Consider the following 19,946-nt stretch of genomic DNA (forward strand, 5'->3'; position numbering starts at 1 on the left):
GCACGGGGGGCTCAGCATGACAGAGGGGAAGGTGGATCTTTTGAACACAGGCTATTATACAGTTACTTAATTATCACCTGATAGCTTGTCAGCCACCCCTCGAGTTTTGTTCTTTTTAGACAGCTTGCAGATATCATAACTGGTAATTATTCTTAGTATGAGATGGATTCAAATTCAGAAAACGTATGACACACACTTGTATCTTCATGTTCAAGACATCTTGACAACTGTTTCATGTGTCAATATTTTGTATTTTTTAAATTCACAAAATCTTATATTCAAAATGTATTCAAAGCAAGATGAGGAACAGCCTGTAGAAAACCTTGAGCTGCAGCCTCAAACAGTAACATGAACACAGAACAAAAGTTCTTCACGGCTTAAAAGATCAAGATCTGAGAAGGGATTTTCTCCTTAACTGCAGCAACATAATTAATGCTCAAATATTAGTTTTGTATGAAGCAAAAAAACAACCTGATCACTTCCAGTGATTAAAACCCCAAACGATTTTTTTTCTTTACCTGGCTTCACTGAAGGAGTCTATAGCGGACAGTCTAAGCTTTGATTCTATTTAAAGAGCTAGGTTCTGTTTTTCTTTCTTCTTAGGTTAAACATTTACACATGCCCCTTCCCACAATATTATTCCATAACAGAAATAAAAGGAGCTAGGGAATCTGTAGAGGATTGTGCCTTTTTGCAATTTGTCCTCTGTTGGCTTTTTTTCTCTCAATACATCACAACTACCAACACCTTAGCAATGTCAATTTTGTTGGAGAAGGAAAAGAATTATGAATATTAAGCCAACAAATGATTAAGGTAATACCTACTTTATCAAGACACAGATTAAAGAAAAAGTATTATTATTTTCATTCTCAACCACTTTAATCATTTTCCACTTAAAAACCTTAATGGAAGTTCATATCTCAAATGTGAATTTTGAGAAAGAATATTCAAAAGATTTTAATCCCAGTCTAGTTCATAAAAACAGAGAGAACAAATTTCTGCAATATGGATGGATATGGCAGACAAAGTAGTTATCAGGACAAGCATGAACAACAGTACATTACTGTAGCTTTTTTTATTTTTCCAAGTGTATCCATTAAGGATAACCAATTCAAGCCATTAATACTTGGCTTGAAATTACTGAACAGTAGCCAGCTAGTATGTCAGCTAGAAAAAAAAAAATAGCAGTTTATTACTCCAATATGGTACGATTTTGGAATCATTTATTACATAGTTGAAGACTTGATAAAACAGTAGCCGAAATGAATTGGAAACACGTCTGATAACAAAACAAAACAGTCTCCTATCTAGAGCAAAATAAAGGAAAAAAACCCTTAACAGATGGAAATACATATGATAATTTGGGGAGGAGGAATGTGAACAGAAGATAACTTGCTTGCAAAGATTAGCTGAGGACATTTACAGTAAAGGGAGGTGGGAAAAAACAGGCTTTAAACATGTGGAAAAAGCCAAGCATCGTGCAAAATTTCAAAAAAATAAAAACCAATTAATCAGCAAGTGCTCCAAATTTTCTTCTAAAACCTCATCTAGATCAATTTAAAGATATTGACACACTCAGTTTCACAGATGCAGATCTTCATACAGCTTTTTACTGCACTATTATAATGAATTACTGCTTAAAGAATGAAACCTGGAATAGGAAAGGAGGTAGAAGTAGTAAAAAGCAGACAAACCAATTCTGGTGGGACATTCAGAGATTGCTGAAAACATAGACCAATGTTGACAATGGCCAATCACAACGTAATTACCTTTATAAAATGTTACAGAAGTGGTCATTGTGTGTCATTCTTATAATATAATCTTAAAAAAAAACAAAAACAAACACTCAGAAGTATAACATGTTATTTGTATGTTTTAAGTTTCAGATGTTATACTTAGTGATAACATCAACAGTTTTAGTAAAATTTGCATAGCTACTTATTTGTTTTTGTTAAAATGATTAATGGATATGCTTTTATTCTTGACCTTGTGTGCAGAACAATCATTTCAAAATTATGGTTTCCAAGAGTTGTGTATGTAATACAAGTCGCTGGCTTTACTTCATAGTAAGTGATCGTTAAAAATATGTGAAGATCACTCTCAAAGTTATCACTCTAGAATTCCTTCACACAGAAGAAAATAAATTATTCTGTACCCTCCTTCTCATGAAATATGCATAATATCACAATTCATATGAAAATATTTAATTAATCATAATTAAAGTTAAAAAGATTTAATAAAAACAGATCCAAATTTTTGAAGGGTTTTCTTTGTTGCCTACTGTGTAGCTCTATTCCTTATTTGTCTTCCTGTCTTTAAAGACCATTCATTATTTTATTGTACATCTATTAAATAAGGCAGTGATCTGCTCTATGTTAAAAAAAAAGCCTATTAGCTTGCCATTCATCTTAATACCTACTGCCATTTTTTCAATTAATTTTATTAACATAAGACTCAGTACCTACTTGTGGGGCTTTACTGGTGACATTATACAGTCCTCAACTGCTTTTTCACTGGACCTCAACTCTTATTTCGGTATTATAAAAACCTTTTTCTTTCAGTGGAATTGTATAATCAGAATGATGCTTAAGAACAACAATGGGTCAATAAAGCAGAATTAACTATCTTGGAGAGAAGAAAGGTGAAAAATAAGTGTTTTTAAAACACCGAGACATTTGTAAAATAATCTCATTGTCTATTTGAGACTGCTGAATGAAGTAAATTAGGGAATAGCCTATTTTAAATCCTGTCAACAAGAATTTAGAGAGATAATGCTTCATAGTCTAGCTGAAATAGTATAACGTTGTTTTGAATGAGTGTGGTTTCTTCAGTGAAAAGTGCTTGATCAGCACTACTTTAAATTAAAAAAATAATCCTCCACTTCTTGTTTGCCAGTTGAAACAAGTTAAAAATTTCTGTGGAAGCCCTGCAAGGAATGATGAGGTCCAGAGAGCTTCCAATAAACTTGAGCTCTAGTCCCAAACTGTCCTCAAACTACACTTTAACACACATTTTAAAATACTTATTTTTAATTGTGTGCTGAATTAAGATTAAAGGAGGCCAAAATAACCCAGAATGACAGAAGTCTTTACACAGGAAAGCAAGTCCATCACATATCTACTGGTCTTCAAAACTGTCAACACTGAAACAAACACAGGATGATCCAGGTAATAGGCTGGAGCAAAGCTCTTAAAGAAAGCAAACTTCATTAGGGTAAGCATGATCATCCTTAGATGAGTAAGTAGGTGATGAAGAAGAGGCAAGACTCAGAATGCAGAAATAAGCACAAGCATGAGATGTCAGAAGCGACACCCCATTTTGAGCACTGTTAGGGCCTGTGCAGTCTGAGATGTTTGTAAGTGAATCTCAGAGGACTGCAGAGAGTCAGGTGAGAATGTGTGCTGATACTAGCTATTCTGGGTAGTAAAGCAAAAGCCAGGTATGAAGAGTTGCATAAGAACCATGTAACACCGCTGAGAAAATGAAATTAAATATTGAAGTCTATGCTGAAAAATGTAAAGTGATGCATAAGGAGAAAAAACTGCATACAGAATCATGCTTATGAAGTAACAATCATCAAGAAAAATGTCTCAAGGAAAAAATACTTTGAAGTTACAACATAGAATCCCTTGAAAACATTGAGCTCAATGCTCAGTAATCATAAAGCAATCAGCCTTCAGAAAAGGGAATAAGAAATGGAACCATCTTCACGTTTGTCTCCCCTCATTTCAGAAAAGGGCATAATTGTACTAAGAGAAGATACAGAAAGGACCAACAAGGACAATCCAAGTTACGGAATAACTAAGACTCAGCTAGAAAAAGTAACGAAAGGAAGGGAAAGGAAGAATGATAACTGTCTGCAAATTCCTGGGAAAAATAGGGAAATTCTTACATCCTTGTAAGGTATAAGAATCAGGGAACAATAAATGAAAGGATCAGGTTCAAAATAAATAGAACTGACATTTCAGAGAGCAGTTCGTTCTAGCACCCTGGAGGAACCACCATATTCTGTGCCAAGCATAGCATACATTTAAGAAATCCTTAGACAAATTCATGGAAGTAATACTTAACAAGGACTACAAAGCAAAAGACATTGCCTCCAGCTCCAACATCTCTGACCTGAAGACTGTTTTCATGACCACAGTACAGAAGTTATCCCTATATGTTTGCTCTCTTCCTACACTCTTCCCTAAAAATTCACTCTTGGGAAACTGTCAAAGCCAGGGTACTGGCTACATGGACCTTTGAAGTGACCTAAAGCAGTTGTGCTTGTGCTAGGGACTCTAGGAAAGAAAGCCTGTAATACTGCTTATACTTTACATACCAAAAAGCTTGGAGATAAGCCCAACTATAAGAAAAACATAAAATTGAAGATACCACTTTCTGAATACAACAGCTATCAAACCCATGAAACATGATTTCACAAGAAATGTGGCTTCGTTACTTTCAGTATTCAAAGATATTTCCTATGACTACAGTATTATTATCCAGCTTTCAGAAGTAAAAGGCCTAAGACAAACTTTAGATGAGACAAACCTTTAAACCACCTTCATAAGCCTAATATTTAAGCAATGGATGCTTTGTATAACACAGGGAGCATGGACTATTAACACCATTTAAGCACACTCCCCAAATCGTTATTTTTCTTGCAAAAAGTGAAAGTTTATCTTTTTGAGGTAAGACGAAAAAGCCATAACTAATGCTATTGGATTTTTAACTAGAAAGCCGTCAAGTCAGGGAATGATTTAAAATTAAGGTCCATAAGAAGAGATATATAACACCGTCAATCACTTGAGAATGATGCCTCAAGTGATGTCTCAACATTTATGTTTTCCTTCTTAACTGCCAATTAACAAACAATCACAGCGAGTGTGTAATAACACCCTTTAGAGATAATCTCTGCAGAAATTACTGTGTTGGGAAAGCATCTCTAAAGTTATCATCAGTCATCAGGATCATGAGGTTGTTGTATTATACTTTATTTTGGGAAAAACTAAAAAACTAAGAAAGTTTGAAACGCCTCACCAGGTTCTTCAGCAGCGTTGATAATTCTTTAGTAAGCGTGGAAAATTTTACAAAAGCTGTGCCAAGATCTGGATTATCCCGACTTAAAAAATTACTTCCAAATTTATCTAGTACTTGTGCATAGTTTTCTTCATTTTGAACATGATCTGCAAAGAAAAATTAAAAGTCAGAAAGTTTCTTTCTTGTAGACAGTCAATTATTATTTTAAGCTTATGTATTGCAATATAGTGACAAATCAACTGACAAACAGCACTTTCAAAAAAAGCCACAAGTTAATGCATTTACTGAAAATTACAATAATTTTAATATTAAAAAGAACTATTTAGCAAGACATATACATGCTTCTTTTAAATCAGTGACTTGAATTTGTAATACATCAATGAAAAAAGCTCTGTAGTTATTAATAAAGTAATAAGATCAATAAAAGATCAATTGAACAATATAAGTACATGTGCTCATTTTGTAAACAACATAGGAATTTATAATTGTGTACTGTAATGCAAACTTTTTTTTTAAATTGTAATGTAGGACACTTTTGCAGATCAAATAAAGTCAATGGTATCAGATATAAAACTAAGGAGACCAAGTCTGAATCTGACTGCAAGTTTAAAAGAAGAAACATGTCTTATAGACAAAGATTCCCTTTTCACCTGCTTTGTAAAACTGAGTTACTCCACAGAACAGAAGGTATATTGGTATATAGCCAAAGACTGGTTTGAATATATTTAATAGAAAATTGGACATACAGAGAGGTCAGAACCAAGAAAATGAAATTGAAGTCAGTGAAAGCAAGCAAAATCCTTAATTCAAGGATGAAGGAAATTCTGAATTACAGACCATTGTGCCTGAAATGTTTTTCCTGCTTCTATTACTTTCCTTTCTGGCTTCTGTTTGCATATTTTGTTGTTACTTCCATTTCAGCAACTTTAAATAGAAAATTTGCCACTACAGCCCTTTGGGACACACTTTATCACCTCCATCTGTCTTAAAGGAATATTGTTGGTATTAATTAAATCAACATTTCACTTTAATGACTTTCCTAGTCTTACTATGTTTTTTTTCTGTAAGCCACAAACAGAAAACCACAGAGCTATTCCAACTAGAACAAGTTCTGTACAATGAAAGGGGGGGGGGTGGGAGGGGGGAGGAGAGACTAGTTGCCAGTAGGTACCATGTTTTTCCCCAAAAGACCCACGAGTTTTATATTCTTCAAGTTGTCGTATTGCCGGAGAGCATGGGGGGGGAGGGGGGGGGGAGAGGGGGGAGAGACATGTTTCAAACAAGGCTCGTGGATAATGTCCCACAAGGCATGCATCTACTTTGACATTATTTCCTATGTAAACTATTTCCCAACCCACAATGCTTATTCACCAAAACCAAACCCCAAACCCCACATATCAGACAAGTTACATTCTAAAATCAGACATTAACACTGAGGTTTTCAAAAGGCCAAATATTTAATCATATGTTAATATGGGTTGTAACTCAAACAGTATGTTTTTAATAAAACCATTCCAAAAGCATACGGTTTTAATCAAATACCTTAGCATTAAAACCAAGGAAACCACTATATAATAATCAAATATGCATTTTGTTTTGATGTAAAAGCTGTTGCATAAATATACGCAGAAGACTATCTAAAAAGGAGCTTTGGCTTATGCAGTCCTGAGCTAATAAAGCTCAAACGTACCCTACTGTGCTGCAGGAAAAGCAAGGATAATGGAACAAGGTCAGAAAGAAATCTGCTAGGTCACAGAACCCCTGTCCTTGTCTGTGAAGCACTTCTAACCCCACCATATTTCCTAGCATTTTGATTTTAAGCACCATGTTGTTTCATAGAGCATTTTCAAAAATAATTTTGTAAAGAGACTGAAAAAGAGCTGAAGAAGACCGTTTCCTTTATCTGTGGAACGGCAAAAGAAATTCCCGGTCAGAAAGAGGAAGCAGGAAGCAGATCATTGTCCTAGAACAATATATAGGAAATTCTCAAGAATCCCAAATCGCAAATCACCTAAATCTAGAAATGAGGCTTTGATTACGATGTAAAAGGAATACTTCTGTAATTACCACACATATACCCACAAAATTCAAGTACTGTGTAGGAAAAATAAATTTTCAATTTTTACATAAGTATCAATGTAAGTCTTGTAAAAGGAAAATAAGTATTTTCTATTGAAGAGGTAAGGTAGTTCCCTACTTGACCTTAAAGGCACACTGATGAAAAATCTTCAATGTAGCCTATGTTAAAATGCAACATATGAAAACTGACATGCTTAGAGAAAAGAACAAGCTTTAACCTCCTTGTAGGTGCCTCATGCAAACACAGAAATGACTTCCTAGTGTCCTAATAGAATTTCCTTTGCATGAAGAAAGCCACAATGTCCATGACGATGTTTACTTCCTTAGATACAAGTACTGTAGGAAGGACTTTAATAACCCTAGAGAGGGAGACACGAACACTGACAGCAGTACATACAAAGGATAATGTTTGCCTTCTAGAACTGGCTCATGTCTTCTCAATATCATAAACAAAGCTCAGTACTGTGATGAAAATAGAACAGCTTCCCCAGACAGACATCCTCCTCCTTCAGCAGCTCCCCAAGAGGTGCCAGAATCACGGGTATTTGAGGATGGGCTTTACTCCCACTGATGAAGGGAGCTCCCTTCAAAGGGGCTATGAGCAGGGAAAGGGGCCTCACTAATCACCACCTCCCCGATTGGATCTGGCAAGGAAGCCAGTACCTGAGCCCATGTTGAGGACCTCACTACAGAACAGCAGATGTAGTATGAAGCAACATACTGGATATGGATACAGCAGTTATTTTCTGAGCCGAAAGATGCATCTTTTCTTTTCCACAATTCACACCTTCAACTGGAGGCAGTTGGACTAGATGATCGTTGTAGGTCCCTTCCAACTGAAATATTCTATTCTAACTCTGAGAAACACTCAGCACAGAACTTACCTTTGTTTTATAGAAAACCCTAGTAGGGCTCGTTGCACAGCAATGTTGCGGCAACTCTCACTTCTGCACTATAATGAGTATATTGAGGACTATGTGTTAAGAGGGGGAAATAATACAAATGCATCTGAAGACACAAATCCAAGCAACTGAGGAAGAAATGACAGCCACAGCAGCTTACAGCAGCCTTTTGCTACACAGCAGCACTTAGCAGAAGCAGGGAGCACTCTTGCTCTGGGCCCCGAGCACTGCAGAGGCTCAGGCTTAAGGACTCCCAGGGCTGAATCCCACCTTGTTCTGCTGCCCCAGGCGGTCACCTAAAGTTGTCTGTGCCTAAAACCACCCTGTGGTAAACTTTTCCCAGGACAAAGACAGAAGACTTAGATCAAATTCCCAAGGCATACAAAGAATTTGTGCTCTGTCACTGAAACCCACAACGTTCATTAAGTACGATGTTTCTTTCCCATTCAAAAGTTACCAAAATTTTAGCATATGCTTCTGAACCCAGTGAAATTCATGTCTACTTGTGCATATTAAGTAAGGAAACTGAAGAACAAATACTGTGAAGAGAGGCTAAAGAACAGCCTTTATATACTGGAGCTAGAAAACACGTCACTAGAATTAAAGCCTTAAATTACCTTTGTATAAAACAGTTTTGTTCAGATATATTACCCTGCAAACACTGAAGAACAACAACAATGACAAAACTTAAATAGTTAAAACAGTTTACAGAAGAAAAATAAACCCGAGGAACGTCTAAATTACGATTTAGAATCATGATTCAGAATCCTGATCAACTTGAAACTATTTTCATGTTGCGCTTATAAAATGGCTTTGTTCCATGGGTAGTCAGAGGAAACATAACCAAGGTCAGAGCCAAGCTGCATTTATGAATGGAAAAACATACACATGGAAAAAAGACTCAGAAAGACTTTGGAAAAAGCAAGAAAGCTGGCAAGGTCAAAAAGGATCGCAAGAGAAATTATTTGAAATAAGAAAGCATCCTTTCTCTTTTCATCCTTCACAAAGCTGAAATCTAATGAAAAGATAATGGAAAAGAAAAAAAATATTTGACCACCATATTCTTATCTGGACTTGATAACAATAATGCCTTCTGGACTGAGATTGCTAGAGGGAAAAGTAATAAAAGCCTCTTTCAAAGATTTCCAGAGCAAGGAGCATCTCAGCAAGTCTGCAATGTTCTCTAGATCATCATGGTGAAAGAGCACTGAGAGATAAGCCAGCCCAGAAAGGCAAATGACTTCTTTTTGCCTCTCCGTTCATCGTTGATGTGCTTGAAGAAGTTCTCATGGAAGAATTTTCTTTCAACTCTTAAACTTCAGAGGATTTATACCAAATCTAAGTGCTAACAGTAGAATTCATAAAAGCTGACAAAATGAGCAATGGCAAGTCACTTAGATCCAGGTACAGAAGAATAAAATGGGCAAACTACATAGTTGTAAAGTAAAGCCTCTTATTTATAACAGCCTCAATACTACAGGAAGAATGAGTAGCGAATATAATAGCTATTTTTAATAAGAGCTCCAAAGAGAACTGAGAATTCAAGTACACACCAGCAGAGCAGTAATGCCAATATATTCCTCAAGCAAATTTGTGGAAACTATAGTGCAGAACAGAATTGGTGGACATGTGGACAAATACAAAATGCTGAACAAGAAACACAGGTTTTATAAAGAGAAATTTTTACTGCACAAAACTCCCCCCACTCCAGGGGATCAACAAGCATGTGGGGAGAGGAAATCCACATTAAATTATCATTTGGATTTCTGAAAAGGTCTGTCTCTCACCAAAACACTAAAAGGAACTAAGCAAACAAAGGCTAACAGGGATGAGCCTCACAGAGGGAAAATAAGTCAAAAAGATGAGGTGGGGGAAAGGAAGGAATAAAGAGTTAATTTTCTCAACAGAGGGAAGTCACCAGTGAAGTCCTGTATGGCATATCGTTTAACAACATACAAATGAGTTAGGAAATACGATTCATAGTGATCAACTTGGTTCTTCCTTTCCATACAATACTATAAATTATTCAGGGCAATAGAAACAAAAGTTAACTCCAAGGGTGAGATTAATCTGTCCAAACACAGACTTCTACAACAAAGATATCCATATTGGAGCTTGGGGTCTACCCTTCCCTTTACATTCAGCATAGGAAACATACCAGTTCAGCTCATCCTAATCTAATTGCACAGAAGTCAGATGTATCTCACCCTAGAAGTCTATACATACATCCATTAATTGTGCACGGAGACTATGGCAACAGGCTTGCATCCGAGTAGCTCCCAGGTTAGATGAGGAATCCCATGTTGAATGGCCAATGCATGAAAGTGTGCATTAGGTAGCATAACACACAAGGGAAAACACTACTAACTTTAAGAAATTCTTGTGTAACTAGACATTATAAAGAAAAGTTCTGGAGTTATATCGCCTCGACATTCAGTACCAAGCAAAACAGAGCTGAACACCAGAAATTATTCAGAAAGAAACAGAGCATGCAATAGAGCAACATAAAAACATTGCCATAGCGTGCTTAAACCCTTAATATTGTGTGCAGTTCCTGTGACTGTTGCCCAAAATTCACTCCTCCTCTTCCCTGCTTTAAAAAAGAAAGTCTATGCTGCCATTTTGGAGAAAGAGAGTAAAGATGATTAAATGTATGTGAGAGTTTCTGTAAAAAACAAACAAAAAACCCACCCCCCAAAACCCCTAGGGCTGCCGAGTTCAGAAGAGGGACATTGTGGGTGATTGCAGAAAACACTCAATCCAGAAACTTATTTCAACAGGTAGAATGGATGACACTTAATCAAGTTTAGATTCATCCAACAAAAAGTCCTCAAATGCTACTCTAGCAAGCTTTGGGACTTCAAAGCCCCTACAAATTCTCATGCCCCAGAACATGCAGAAGTCCCTCAATTTCACATCAAATGAGTCATTCTGGTGGGCTTGAGGCCAATGCTTTGAGACATGGACAGGGCCAATCACTCCTCAGGGGACTTGAGGCCTGAAGAGCATGCATGGAACAACTTTACAAGGGAGCAAGGGTACATTTAACTTGATTGATCTAAGACTATGAATGATAAAGATTTACGTGAATTTAAATTCCTTAGACAAAATGAATTGTAAAAGTCCATTAAGAAGTATCAAGCATCACGATATCAGTCCTGACTCAGGTAATTCCTGGCCTTCATATCACTGTGAGCTGAGAAAGTGTTAAAAAAAATAAAATAAAATAAAATAAAATAAAATCACTCCATCTTTGCACCGTTCTACTTCCTCAAGCATCTGCTGTTGATCATTGCGGGAGACCACGTGCACTGCTAGTCATACTCAGTACCTTTGGTCTTGCATGGATTTAATGTTTTTATTTCTCCATTGTGTACATTCTTTTGACTGTATTTGGGAGTTATACCAGGGAACTAATGAAAAAGAGCTATTAAAAAATTGACAGCAAAACTGATTGTGCAATCTACTGTGGTTACAATTCAATCCAAATGTTGGGGAAAGCTAGTCAGAACAGATTCTCCATTAAGTTCAAGCACCATTCACGTAAGATGGGTTCCTAGTTACAGATGCAATCTGTCATGCCAGAAATAAACAGCACGCCAGATAAGGAAGAAGTGGTGAGAAAGAGGTATGAATTTGTATGTCTCACCAGATTTCATGAACAGTACTTTCCCAAACAGTACTTTCAGATAGGGAAAAAGGGATGGGATCTTTCTAAGGGATTTCCACATTTCTGTGCTGGTATGTTTTCATTTCCACAGCAGTAGATCTAAATCTAAATATGACAAATGGGATGTGCACAAAGTGCAAAAAGTATTTGGATGACATTTAAGCTCCCTTCATAACAGAAGAGAGTCCCTTGCGGTTCATGATTCAGCAATGAAGGGGAACAAACCAACACACCAGAGGGCTAAGTTTTTCTGAATAATTGTCTATAAGACATTGCATTGTGTGAATGTCACCCTTCAAATGTTACTTCAGGCAAGAACCAAAACAAAACAAAAACCCCAATACAACCCAAAAAATCCTAGCTATGACTTTTGGTAGAGTATGAATTGGATTACTGAACTGAATAGAGAAGAATTTCTTTTGCCCCTGAATAACCATTTCTCACCAGTCCAGCTAGAGTTCTCAAAAGAGATTATGAAGCAGGGAAGTTTAAAAAAAAAAACACGTTTCCTACTCTAGTAGTTTAAATATAGTCTCACCTTTTAGCAAACAATTAAATTTGTAAAACAAAATTCTGATTTTCAGTTCTCAAAATGTAGTTAGAGGCTTTCTTTTGAAATACGAAAATAGTCATCCAGCTCTTGCTTGAACTGATAAACAACAATGCATTTTACAGCTCTTTTTAGTATGTTTTACATGAAGTTAAACATCAATGAAATCCACTTTCATCACTGAAGCATAAGAAAACAGCTGGCTTAGGAATTCTCTTTGTACAAGCAGGCAAAATGAGTAAGAGTTTTAATTCAGTCACTTTATTTTTATATTTATTTTTACAAGGTTTCACATGTATAACGCATGCTTTTAGTCTTGCTCTTACTAATGTTAGTTTATATTTATCAATTACTGCATGAATGGCCTCCTGTGCACACCTTTTCAAATTATAATGTAGCCTATCACAACAGCATTCTGAAGAGGGAGCTAGAGTATTATGTATAGTGCTTGCTTTATCCAAAAGAATTCTACTAACTTGCACCTTTGAAACAAGACTTGTTCAAAAAAAGAAGAAAGAAAGAAACACAGCTACCTAACTATCTCTGGTCCTTTTTAAGTGCAGAGGCAGCCAATTGAAACCATTAACCAACCTTCTATTGCTTTTACTCAAGTGTGACTAGTTCATGATATAGTATGGCCTATTTACAGGCATTGAAAACAATATTACTTTTATTACAAGATTCAAATCAAATGATAGCTAAAATCTCTAGTATCATTTATATATTTGAAAACAGACAGAACACATCTCACGTGTTCTACAGTTGTCATCAGTTTTGAAATTCAGTAAGTAGGTACTTTCAAATGGAAAAGCTGCTTGGAGCATCTGAATACTTCTAAAAGCTTAAAACTAAATACACATGTACCAAATACTATTTCCACTTTTTATCAGGCTTCACAGTCTATTGCGAAAACATTCATCATCAACTGAAGTTACAGAAAAGCTAATTAAAACATGGTGCTAGTAGAGCAACAGTATTAGTCATTGGCAGAAGAGAAAAGTTAAGACTCTACAATATATTAAAAAACCCACACACTTCCATAAACATGAGTTAATGGGACAGCACACACAAAACAACACAGAAGCTAAAACCACTCAGAAGCAGCTCTGCATAAGGAAAATATTTGCTAAACTGATCATTATTACTAGGGAATAGGAACTGGGATTTTCTAAAATCCAGTCTTTACAACCAGATGGTTATTGGAAGGTATACAGCTCTGCTACCCTATCTGCCTTTGGCACAGTTTTTAGACCTTAAGAGAAACAGAGGTAGAAGCCAGGTATACTTTAGAACATTTTAAAAACCTGATTTGTATATTGATCTGTGTTTGATCATCATTTGTTACTGAACTCAAACTGTTTATCAATTCATATTCCAGCCACCTATCCTCTCATCAAAGTTATTACTATAGCTCCAATAAAACATCAACAGTGTCTTCAAACAAGCAAAATAATGATAAATCTCCACTATTTTAAGAAGAGAGACATGTCATTTTTATTGTACATGTTATGAGGGGAGCGCCAAGTGTTGAGGGAACAAATACATCTATCTGTAGATATTTCTTTTTATTTATTTACTTTTAAAACTTTTTAACAAGTTCTCATACTTCTTTCAGTTAGAAGTACACTCCATAAATTCAATCTAGGACATTGCCTACATTGAATAGTTGAAGGTAACTTTTTGAAATGTTATGACAGCAGGAAAATTTACCCATGGGAATTCTCCTAGAGGCCTTTGAGAAGGAATATGAGGGTGAAGGAACTGGAGAACACATTAATCTCACATATAATCAGAAGCAAAGAAAGAAAATTTTACAATCCAAACACTCCTAAAAGATAAGCATCACTTATGGTATATTCAACAGGATAAATTGCAACACGCTTCTCAAACTTGTAATCCAATGCTTAGGTTCTCATGTAAAACTGAAAACAATGTCTTACCTTGCCCCGAATTATATATTGCTTTCACAGATTTTTTCACCTTCTGTAGTGCAGTTCTGTCTTGATCCAATGCCTACAATAATAACAAATAAACAAACTTTAAATATTTACTTCATTGATCAACAGAATATACTATAACATTTAAAAAGAAACCCACAAAATAAGTAGTTTTCCAGGCTGGAAAAAACTGCAGATACAACACATTCAGCCTGCAGGAAGGCCTGAGATCATTCAACCCCTTCACGACGAATTAAAGAACCGAACTGAAAGCGCTCAGAAGGCAGAGTACAGCAGCAGTGACAGTACTAAAAGAAAAACATTATTTTAGTTTTGCAAGGGACAAAGCATTTATTCAAATTGTAATATATTTGGGGAAAAAAAAAAAAAAGAAAAAAAAACCCCAAGAAATAGTTAGTAGATGCTTCTACTATAGCCCCATAGCTTCTACTACAACTAAATTGCTTGTTAACTTCTATGGTTTTCCCACAGTAGTAGTCTTCCAACTATAGACACAGATTATCACACCAACCTCTTGCCCTAACCTCCACAACAGAATTTTATAAATACAGAAGAAGAAAAGTAGCAAATCAAAAGAAAAAGGACTACGATCTGATTTTGTGCAACATGATGTAACTGAGGAAATATTTATAATCATAATACTCAAATGTGCATTTTCAGGATTCCATCATTCTGAATTTCAAATTTCCTGCAACAGTTTCAAAATCCAGAAGAAAACGTTATTAAGTAATAATGAATTTAGGATTCTATTTCTAGGTACTTCCTTTTTTAAGCAACGTAACTTCTCCCTACCCACTGGCAATCTGATGTAAGAAATGAAATTAATACGAGAAAGAACTATTATGATACAGCAAAAATAAAATCAAAGTAAACATTAGTCTAGACTTGTGGAATTAAGAACCTTAAAAGCCACATACTGATACTGTGCACAGTGATCCAGTTAATTTCACTTAAGTGTGAGTTTTGGATATTCTGCATACTTAGCCTGTTGTACACGGTTCCCTGCTACCCATGAAGCACACACAGAGAAATGTTTAAATAATTTCCTACATTTTTTCCCCATTTAGATCATAGGCAATTTCCCATCACATAAGTAAAGTTAGATCAATAATCTCAAGTTTTATTGAAGCTGGCAGTGTTTGCCGTATTATATTCACATTCAAATCACTGTAGACTGGAGAACTTGTACTCAGAATTAGTGTCAGGATAGCAGCCCAGCTGAGCCTATTAGCTGTTGTAGAACACAAAATTCATGTTGCAGAGACCCTTGGGTAGCCATATCATCCAAAGAGCTTACAGCTTGGAGCTTCTGTGGGTCTGGTATCTGAAGACTGGCAGACTAAGGCAGAATGGGCAGCTACTCCTACAGCAGCGTGTACCTCATCAGAGAGGGTCATCACTAGCAACACTATGAGTGAAAACTGAATCAATAAGCAGAGCTTTTGCTGTCAAAACTGAGATGATTAAAGTATATTGCACTGGGCATTGAGAAGCTCCAAAAAAACACAGCAGGAGCTCCGGGTCAACTAGAGCGTTAAGCACTGGAGATGGTCATGTGAGAGTGGAGATGGTCATAAGTGAGAGTACCGCTCCTAGGTAAGTTCAAAACGCTGAGTGTTTTGGTGTATGCACACTAACAGTAGGAACCTATATAGAGATAAACCAATTACTATATAATAGTTCTATTTTGGAGTGGCCCAATTTTAACCAAGCAAAATGTTATAGTTGAACAATACATGTAAGTCTGTTACAAAAGAAAACATAGTGTTTCTGTTATTTAACTGAAAACCACCATATTTTCAAATTACACAACCACTTCTATGGTAGCTAAAACTAGAAAGTTTGGAACCACGGAATTTATAGAAGTGCTTTCTAATATTATTTATCTCTAGTTTTTCATTTGCAGCAGAACAATGGATTCAAACATTCAGAACTGCAAATATCATTATTTCTTTTGCTCCCCAGTAAAGTAGTGGATTTTACTTGACTTTCATCTTGACAGAAAGAGTTAAAATTTTTAAATTTAAAAAAATATTAAGGACTGTGTTTCTTTTCAAGACAGTGCACAGCAGATGATTCTTCTTAGATTCCTTTGCAAACGCTGTCAAAAGCTTTTGCTTCCGCTTGCATTCTATGCAAGACAGTTGTTATCATACATTTCTACTGAAGTTCTCTACATCTCCAATGACCAGAAAAAAAATAATGATTCACTTGTCTATTGAGAATTTGAACACAGGATCGTATAAGAATTTGAAACCAATATTTTGCAAATAAGACAACAGTTAACGTTGATGAGATTCAGAGACAAAACTTTGTATTAAGTTCTAATACTGAAGCAAATTGGACACTCGGGAGGAGAAAACAAATACAAAAACTCCAAGAAAGATGGTATTTACTCCTAAAGATATCAATCTAGAAGACTAGGACAAATAGACTGGAAAAATCTTCCAAATTGGATTTGATATAGAATTAAATTTAGTCACTAATATGGGAGCAGGAGGGAAGGGAACATTCATTATTTGAAGAGAGCAATCACTGAGAAAAGCAATATACAGAGATGACATCCGCTGCCTGAAGGAGCCAGTGATTTAAGTCAGAATGAAAGCCTCCTGATCATGCAAGATCAGTTCTTCTAACTAACCAGTTTGGAATCCCCCAGGCAGTCACCCCAGATTTAATTTCTCCTTTCTTTGAACCTAGCCTGCAATTTCAAACCACCAACCTAGTTCAAATCTGTACTACTGAAGAAAGCAGTGTCTCCCATCCCTCATACCAGAGCACACTCATGTTGGCTACGCTATGATCCAGTTCAGGAGCTGCTGTGGTGGCCTCGGCTCCATGAAAACCAGGGGCTCCTTTTGAGCACTGCGGATTTAGCTCACTTTCCATCAGCGCATAGCACATTGATAGAAATTTGTACTTACAGCTACCATTTCACATTCAGAGGCAAGACTTCCCACAGCACCCTCCCTCTTAAGATGTACATTTACTGGTTGCTATTCATATCAACATAAAAATGGGAAAACTTGTCCACCTGAGGAAACAAAATCAAATTAATTTTGGGGTGGAGGGAAGGCGAGTCCTCCCAATGGATCATTTCACTGATGTAGATCACTGGGTAGCTGCACGTACACTTTTACCAGCATGACACACCATGTAAGTCAGTACCAGGTCAGAAAAGGTGTATGTTGACATCCCATAACCCACACTGCAGTCCTCTCTGCTAGACAAGGCAGAGCCGTGCACTGCTGCTCACACAGACGGACACTGCTTTTGCCTCTCTTCAACCTGATAGAACCTGATCTCTTCTCAGTAAAGGGTATTTCTATTTTTGGGCCATGCTCTGTTTTAATAGCTACTAAATTTTAAACCAGAAGTTGTACTGCTGTGCAGTGTGTAAAGTGCTAGATTCTGGATTGCTATCTGTCTTTGATGTACTAAAAACTGCCAAACTCACATTGGGACAGACCACTAATTGTTTCTTTAGAGCCTTGTATCTTTTTATTCTGTATAGATATGTATATATTTGTGTGCATGCGTGTGTGTAGACACCAATATGTATATATTTGCATGCATGTGTGTATGTAAAAGTCTATATACCTGAGATCACACTTAGAAATATTTGATGTACTTATTCCCGATAAACATGGAAAGCATGGTTTGAGCAACACAAAAATCTTCATTTCTTGATTGATGTAAAACTACTATTACAGAAACTGATCACAAAAGCATTTCATATACATATTAAATTTAGCTCTTCTAGAAATCAGCATCATCCCAGCGGCACACATTTGCACAGAGGATGCTAGGGCCCCTTCAGCCCACTAGATCTACTAAAACATCAAACATGTTTTGTGTACCTTGCAAACCTTTACAATTTGAAGAGGAAAAAACCCCCACTGATTTCTGTTTCATCCTTACAATAGTAAAAAGACAAGAGTGACTCAAGACACTGACAATCACATTAATATGTCAGCATACATTATTAAGTAGATTATTATCCAGAGGAGATGCATTTTCCAACTAGAACAAACTGCTCATCCTCATACCAGAGAAGGTTTAGAGTTTTACTCCATTTGTAGGAGGTTTGCCCTAAAAAATTCCATATCCTACCACTACCAAAACCCACCCACAAAAGTAATATACCAGAACAGAAGTGTTTTAAACAATTACAACATTTTGCACAAGACAAACCCATGACAGAAGCTTGAAGGCTATCAGAGCATGCACAATCTACGCACTCATGACAAAAACCCCTCCATGTATTTTAAGAAATTATTTTCATATATTAAAAAAATAATTCATGTGAAGTATAAAACATTGGAGGTTATACACACAAATGGGTATAATGAATGCTTGGTAGCCACATGCATGTATTGTCAGATACAAGATTAATTATTTCATGGAAAATACATGGATGATATATTGGCTTCAAGGGACTAAAAACATAAAGTCTTTCACTTATGGATTTACACACTGATCTAACCCTGGCACAGAGGTGACTGTCAGTTACCATTGTCTGTACTAGAAAATATGCTTGCCGTCTGCTCAAGTCCCAGTTACAATAACCATGTAATGAAGCAGAGCAATGCTACCTTACAAAGTTATGCCTGTTCAGCACCAGTATCAGTTTTCTTCATAATAAGATCCAAACTTTATTGGATGGATAATAAACGCAGACTAGACAGGTTAATAAGATACTACATGCCACTGAAATTGCAACAAGACAAAAATCCATAATTTCCCCAGTGAAATACAATCAAAAGAGAAGATAAGAGTCAAGTGTTGGTCTCCCATAGCTTACCCACTCAGAAACGAGCAGACTACCAAACTCACTTAATTCTGTAAATGGAAAAGTGATTCAAACCACCCTTCCTGTCCTTCCCTCTCTGCTCAGTTTGTGCTGGCCCTGCCAATCACCACTTTGAAGCCTGCTTTCAATTGTTGGTCTCAGCACATGTCTACATGACAAAAATAGGGGAGTGGTTAAGAATTTTCTAGGGACACTTAATCCCTTTGTGTAAAAGATGGATATAGACAGGCACAGTTTGAACTTGTCCTGAATTACTTAAAAACCCAAAGGGTCCAAATGAGAGGAAGCAAACCAAAAACCCCCATCAACAAGCACTTATTACACCACCATTTACCAGCTACTCCCAAAGTAAGACCAATTAAAAGATAATATTATTTTTAAAAAATTGTCATTTCCCTGAATATTGGAAACTTCAAGCATTCAACCATAAACTAATGAAAAGAGCATCAGTAATCAAATTTAGGAAATACATTTTTTTTCCAGAAAATAATTTCTTCAAGTAATGCCAAAGCTTAACAGAGATCCCATCAGCTGAACTTCCCTCACATCTCCTGCTGTTAGTTACATGGCCTGATACAACTCAACAGTCTCTCTCCAAACCGGCATATGTGAGAAAAATCATCAGCCCTTCAGTGCTGTAAAGGTCACATGAGATGAGCAAGCTTATTTGCGTAGTCTCTAAAAAGAGCTGCAAAAATAATAGTCACTAAATTATTCTTCAAGTATTACTCAAATGGCAGCACAGTAGATATCGCTTGTAAAATCTCTCTCTCAAAAGTTCAGTATTGATAACTTGTAATTTGTTTTGACAATTGATCTTTGGATCCCTCTTTGCAACCACACTCCTACCCAGAAGCCTTTTCTGCAAGAGCATGAATACAGATACTAATTGCTATCTTTTCCTAATGAGCATGGAGTGGATATTTGATCTTGTGCACGCTCTGACACA

At 36.3% G+C, this 19,946-nt stretch overlaps 1 protein-coding gene across 2 annotated transcripts in view; it reads right to left on the reverse strand.

Annotated features, from left to right (window-relative positions):
• The window catches only part of ASAP1 (ArfGAP with SH3 domain, ankyrin repeat and PH domain 1), a 157,503-nt gene that overhangs the window by 65,878 nt on the left and 71,679 nt on the right, over positions 1-19,946 (reverse strand). For both annotated transcript variants that reach the window (XM_075495269.1, XM_075495270.1), the window contains 2 exons: positions 14,167-14,239; positions 5,026-5,171 (listed from right to left, as the gene is read on the reverse strand). In XM_075495269.1, the coding sequence (XP_075351384.1) occupies positions 5,026-5,171; positions 14,167-14,239 (219 nt within the window). The remainder of the gene's footprint in view (positions 1-5,025; positions 5,172-14,166; positions 14,240-19,946) is intronic.

Source organism: Mycteria americana, chromosome 2 (assembly GCF_035582795.1).
Source record: "Mycteria americana isolate JAX WOST 10 ecotype Jacksonville Zoo and Gardens chromosome 2, USCA_MyAme_1.0, whole genome shotgun sequence".
Classification (NCBI taxonomy): Eukaryota; Metazoa; Chordata; class Aves; order Ciconiiformes; family Ciconiidae; genus Mycteria; species Mycteria americana.